Source organism: Triticum aestivum, unplaced genomic scaffold, assembly GCF_018294505.1.
Source record: "Triticum aestivum cultivar Chinese Spring unplaced genomic scaffold, IWGSC CS RefSeq v2.1 scaffold35041, whole genome shotgun sequence".
Lineage (NCBI taxonomy): Eukaryota > Viridiplantae > Streptophyta > Magnoliopsida > Poales > Poaceae > Triticum > Triticum aestivum.
The window spans coordinates 1,091-7,275 of NW_025229243.1; the positions used below are offsets into that span (position 1 = coordinate 1,091).

The following is a 6,185-nucleotide window of genomic DNA, read 5'->3' on the forward strand; positions in this document are numbered from 1 at the left end:
AGGGCACATTTAGTCACAAAAAGAATTCATTACAAGGGAAATCGGAGTTGCCATCATAAAAGTCTGAGCAATAACAGTACACACAGACCAGCACGAGCCGAAGGAAAAAAAATCACAATGACAGTGGGAATACAGGTCGGATGAAGCTCTTCGTGGATCCATTGCCCCATCAAGTGTTGGATATTAAATAGTGTATGAACTTGTTGCAAGTTGTATCTGCGTACCCAACAAAATGTAGCCCGGGAAAAAATTGATTGGAAAAATAGCAATTTAAGCTATCAATTACAGTGGCAAGGAAAAATTGATTGGAAAAATAGCAATTTAAGGTATCAATTACAGATTGACACTGCAAATAAATTAGGCTGAGATGTATGATGAGTTCATCAAAGTCTTGTAAGGATGTTGGTCTTAAATCGGTATGGTTTTTGTTTATTGAGAATACTCCAAACGTAGATTCCAAAAAAAGAGAGAATACTCCAATGTTATGTTGGATCATGAGTTCAATTTTTTGAGACAATGATCATGAGTTGATGACAACACTTATTTACTTTGTCCAAGCCCAACCAATTCTCTCCTACAACAGGACAGGAGCGAACTCAACCTGTTGCTAGCCTGCTACCACGACGTCCATCCTGGCTAGGTCTTCTTGGCGGCCGCGGATGAACGCCGCCCTAGATGCCGCCGGAGTGGCCCGCCGCCGCAGCCCACGCCTCCATCCCCAGGTTCAGGCGAATGAGGAGGGAGCCGGACTGAATCTGAGGCGCAGTGCGCGTCTCCATCCCCCAGTCCACGCAAGTGACGAGGGCGACGGAGTCACCCGCCGCCGCAGCCCTCGCCTCCATCCCCAGGTTCAAGGAGTGGCTCGTCGGCGCAGCACGCGCCTCCGTCCCAAGGTCCACGCCACTGAGGAGGCATCCGGAGTGATCCGCAGCAGTCGTCGCCGCCGCCACAGCTCGCCAGCGGCGCTGGCCTCACCGCTTGAAGATGACGATCTCCTGAGGGAGATCCTGCTCCGTCTCCCGCCGCAGACCTCCTCCCTGCCCCGCGCCTCAGCCGTCTGCAAGCGGTGGCGACACGCCACCACCGACCCAAGGTTCCACCGCCAGTTCCGTGCATATCACCAAAAGCCGCCCCTCCTTGGTTTCTTCGAGGATAGCTTGGATGGTATTGTGTTCAGACCAATCCTGGACCATCCGGTCGTATCCCTCCACAGTGCTTCGACCTGCGACCCCACGGCATTGACAGTGGCAACCTCTCGAGGTTCCGTCTGCTTGGGTGCCGCCACGGTCGCCTTCTCATCATGCGCCCGCCGCAGCAGGATCTTATTGTCATTGCCCCCATGAACGGCGAGGAGTGCCGTGTGTCCATTCCGCCGGAGTTCAATAAACGCTATGTCAATGGGGCGGTGCTCTGTGCTGCTACTGATCACGACCATGTGCACGAAAAATGCCACTTGAGCCCATTCAAGGTGATCTTGCTATCCACGAGCACCTACTATAGTGGTCCACAACTCATCTTAGCATCTATTTACTCTTCGAAGGCTGGCATATGGTGCGACGTCATCTCAACACCGACTCCATGTGAGCTTCCTGGTGGCGGTACTCATGGGTCACTAGTTGGTAATGCACTTTACTGGTTGTGTAGAGATTACATGATTGAGTTTGATTTGGATGGGCACATCCTAGCTTTGATCAGTGCCCCTCCCACTATAAATGAGTCACGTCACTTTTTTGACATGCGTGAGGTCATCCAGATCATGGATGGCGCTGTTGGTATCGCCATATTGTCTCACTATTACCATAACATTCAAATGTGGCAAAGGAAGGTTAATTGTCAGGGTGCTACCAAATGGGAGTTGTGGAAGACCATTGACATGCATAACATTGATGGGATCCCCCCTGGGGTTGAAGGAGTGAGGCCAGGGTTGTTATTTAGACTGAGATATGCTGAGGATACTGATGAAATATTTCTATATGTGGGCCATAATGTCTATATGGTTCAACTTAAGTCGATGCAATCGAAGAAACTTTGTGAAAGCAGTTGTGTCAGTGCTCATCATTCTTTCAAGAGTTTCTGTATGCCAGGTGATTGTTCTTCATTAGTCCTCACACGTAGTAGTAACCTAGTTATGTTCATAAAGGGATGATCGAATATCTTTGCTATGTAGACAAACTTAAAACAACTCTTTCATTTCATATAGCTGCACATTGTGTTGTCATTCAATATATTTGTCTTCATCCTTGGGAGATAACATATCAAATATCATATTTAAATGAGCAACAACGTGAATTCAAATGTCAAATGGTTAACTCATTCGGCATGTTCAGAACCTTAGCTAGCTATATTCTTTTATCTAGTACTTTTAATCTTTCTGTTTTTCTTAACTCAATAAAACAACTTTCGTTGAAAGTGTACCTTCCGGAATAGTAGTTTTCCTTGTCACTTGCTCAATACTGTCATGCAAGTGAATGGTAGATATATACCACTTTTTTCCGTGTTTGTTATCTCTAATCATTCTCCAATTATTTAGTTTTAATACTCAAGATCACTTTGTCGGTAATGTTTATGAGTTTTGGCACCTTTTTTTGTATTCTTGACCTGAGGGGGGTTGAGTATACATGAGATAAATTATAGGCAGTGTATTGCTTTCTTATGAGCTAAATTTCAGGTAGCTATGTATACTTCTTTTAAGAATATCCCTTGCAAAATGCAACATATATGGTTTTATCTGTTGACAGTATGAGTAGAGTAGCGAGCTATAAAATATAAATACAAAAGTGAGTTGTTTTTTATGTTTGTCAATTCATCTATGTAACAGACCAGTCACTGTTGCCTTTTCATATCCATTTGTCTTTTTTTGGGGAATTTTATTAAATGCATGCCTTATGCTTGTAGGCACAACCATTGCTGGTGGATGTGATGGATCCCATACATAGGATGATTTTCTGTTTTGTTGTGCTGAATGGTTCACCAGGTAAGAAGGATCTTCTGAATATACTTTGTGAGATTTGAACTGATTGATTTTCTCTTTGGAAAATATCTGGCGGACACTATGGTTAGCATGCACCCATCCTCAAACTACTGTCCTTTCGGCTTATAGCGATTCACACATGGTAATAACACAGACAAGCAAATAAAATGGTGGTGATGCCAAGAAAAGTGACTCCTTTTTGGCCATTAATGATATCCAGATGATTCAAATGTTGTATGCCCGAAGTTCTCTCTTGGTTTAGCTGTTCTGGAATCTATAGGTTGACAACAATATATTATTAACTCATCTTGTCATTACAAACACCAGTCACATCATTCAACTCCGTCACCCAACAAATACATGTGTAAAGGCTGAAGGTTTATTTTGTTGTCATTGATATTCCTAGGAGATATGTCCAGTAATATGATGATACGTCTTTTACTGAAAAAGGTTTTCGCCCCGCTTTATATATAAAGCACCAACCACCAACAAACATATTGGATACGAACCACAACACACAACATGAGAACCACACTCTACCAGGGCCAGATACATAGGTGCCAAAGGGCTACAACAACACCACACCGACAGACTCGACGTAGACAACAAGAGAAGACAGTAAGCATCACTATGAAGCCGTCGGCGCCCTTCCCATGAGATCACAAAGAGGTGAAGTTGAGAACCGTCGACACCGTGCATACCAAGATGGTGCCTTCAGGAAGGGCACGACACCGTAGCGCCGCCACCGCCCGATCCAGAGATCGGATTTTCATCCGGAGTACGACGAAGGGAGGGAGCAACCACAACAGAGACTTCAGGAAGACGACGACGCCCACAGACGCCGCCTCCATCGGTCTGGCCTAAACCAGACAGGGTTTTCACCCCGGTAAGCATACTCCGCCTTCGTTAGGACGACGAAACGCCTACCACCACACCGCCCACGCGGCCATGGCGGCTAGCCGCCCATACCTGAGCCGCGACCTCAGCCCACGAGCACCGCGGCTCCCACCACCTGGGCCGCCGCCCAAGAAACAAGACGCTTGAAAGGTCCTCCATAGCTATAGGCGATGAGCCGACCGGCAAGCACCGACCACCGACAGAGCCGCCAGCGACAGGAACAGCCAAATCGATCAGGGAGCGACCGGGTCGGAGAAGAGGCGAGGCGGGAGCGGTCTACGTCAACGTCCGGCACCCCTGCCGGTGACGGGTGGCCCGACCGCATCGGCGCCACCCATCTCTCCTACCACCTCTCCAAACGATCACCCCTGACGACCAACCTGGACTCCTAGCTTGGATCAGCACATGGCTCAAACCGGCCACCTGCTCAGCGTCGCGAGGAGACGGCGGCCACAACCTGCATCCACGAGAGAGACCAACAGCATCCCCAAGGGCCACACGCAAGCGATCCGACGCCGGAGAGCGAAGCCACCGCTGCGCCACGACCTGTACACCACCATGAGCTGAACCACGCCGACGCAACACCGCCGCCATGAGCCGACCCATGCCACCACCATGGGCTCCCACCATGCCGTGGCCGCCCAAATCCACCGATGACCACCGCAGCACCGGAAGCAGCAGCTGGCCGCGCGCCACCGCGGTCCATGCCCAACGCCACAACCACGCCCGGTCGTGGCCAGTCCCTGCACCGCCAGCCAGAGGAGAGCCCCCACATCCAGATCGATTTGGGCCTCCGCCGCTGCCAAGCCCGCACCGCCGCCTCTGCCACCACGAGCGCAACCCCGACGACCACCGCACGTAGCCCACCACGCCGGGGCAGCAGCCACCTTCGCCACCGTGCCCCACGAAACACCGCGTCCCCGACCGGCGAGGTCATCCCGCGCCGCCCACCACCGTTCGGGAAGGAGAGGAGGCCCCGCCGCTGCCGCGGCCGGCTGGGCTTTGCCCGCCAGCGAGTGCGGCGACGGCGAGGAGAGACGATTAGGGGAGGTGGGCTAGGACCGGCGGCGACGAGGGTTTCCCCCCGGCGCTCGCGTGAGCGACGCGGGGGGTTGGGGGGGGACAGAGAGATCTTGATACATGTTTTTCTTAGAGGATATGATATATGTCTTGTTTATGTTGCTGAGTTGATCATGAGTTTGTACACATGTTTTTATAGATCAAAAGGCTAACGCCCCGCTGCATTTATTTAAATGAAACATCAGTAACATCATTCTTTGAAGCGCCCGCAACTGCCTTAGTAGGCAGACGAAATTCAGTTTTACACAGCACAAAAAAGGGTTAGCAAAACTGAATGGATATTATGCTCCTGAGATAACAGCTACGCTTCTTAAATAGCAGCTGTAAGCTTTTCTTCAGAACAACATCTTGAGCATGGTCCTGGACCCCATTGCCTCCGGCGTCCCAGGTCCTAATAGACCGACAGCCCATCAGTTCTTCACGCTGCACAGAGCCAGCCAGGGAGTTTCCCTCGCCTTGTCTTCCATGAGTAGGAGACACTACACTAGTGTTCTGAACATAGTTTGTGAAATTTGAACTGTTTGATTCTCTCTTTGGAAAATATCTGGCAGCCAATCTGGGCATGCACCCTCAAACTACTAACCATTCAGCTATTGGGATTCACACACACTTATAATAATTTGTACACGCATAGCTGACCACGAGTTTGTACACGCATCTTGTTCGTACACTATGTTATATAGGTGCTTCTGTTAATTTTTATCTTTATCTGTATTGGGTTACTTGGAGTTTAACGCTTTTGTGTTCTCCAGGGTGAAGAAAGGGCTGCTGCAGTTTTTTTATTATCAATGAGTTTGTCGGACATCAACGTGGTCGGCAGTGTTATATTATCTGAAAAACCTTACCAAGTGTGCGCTTTAGTCTAGCTAAGTTTCTGATGTAGCAAGATGCTTTTGAATAACGAATACCCTTGTATTATTTGAAGTCAGATTTGGTCGTCTGTTGCTTTATGCACGTGCTTCTGCGTGGCAGCTATTCTCTTTAGCCATGACAATTTTAGCCTCATGTACCACCAAAACGTGTGTGATTTAGTGTACTTCTCAGCTGTGGTTTGGAAAGCATGCGAGCAGCGTCGATCTAACGTGATCATGATCCACCCCTGTTCCCTTTTATTTGCCTTGAGACTAATAGCAGAAAATTAATGAGAGAAGTGCAGCACTGATGAAAATAACCGTTGCACTGTAGGATATTTGGTCCGACCTAACTGCACTCCAGGAAGTTGCTCTAGATATATGTT

The 6,185-nt window shown here is 48.8% G+C and overlaps 1 protein-coding gene across 1 annotated transcript; it reads left to right on the forward strand.

Annotated features, from left to right (window-relative positions):
* Positions 1-613: 613 nt before the first annotated feature.
* LOC123174941 (uncharacterized) lies at positions 614-1,506 on the forward strand. The gene has a single exon (XM_044590116.1). It carries the CDS (start codon positions 660-662, stop codon positions 1,341-1,343), a length of 684 nt encoding a protein of 227 aa, XP_044446051.1. The 5' UTR covers positions 614-659; the 3' UTR covers positions 1,344-1,506.
* Positions 1,507-6,185: the final 4,679 nt, after the last annotated feature.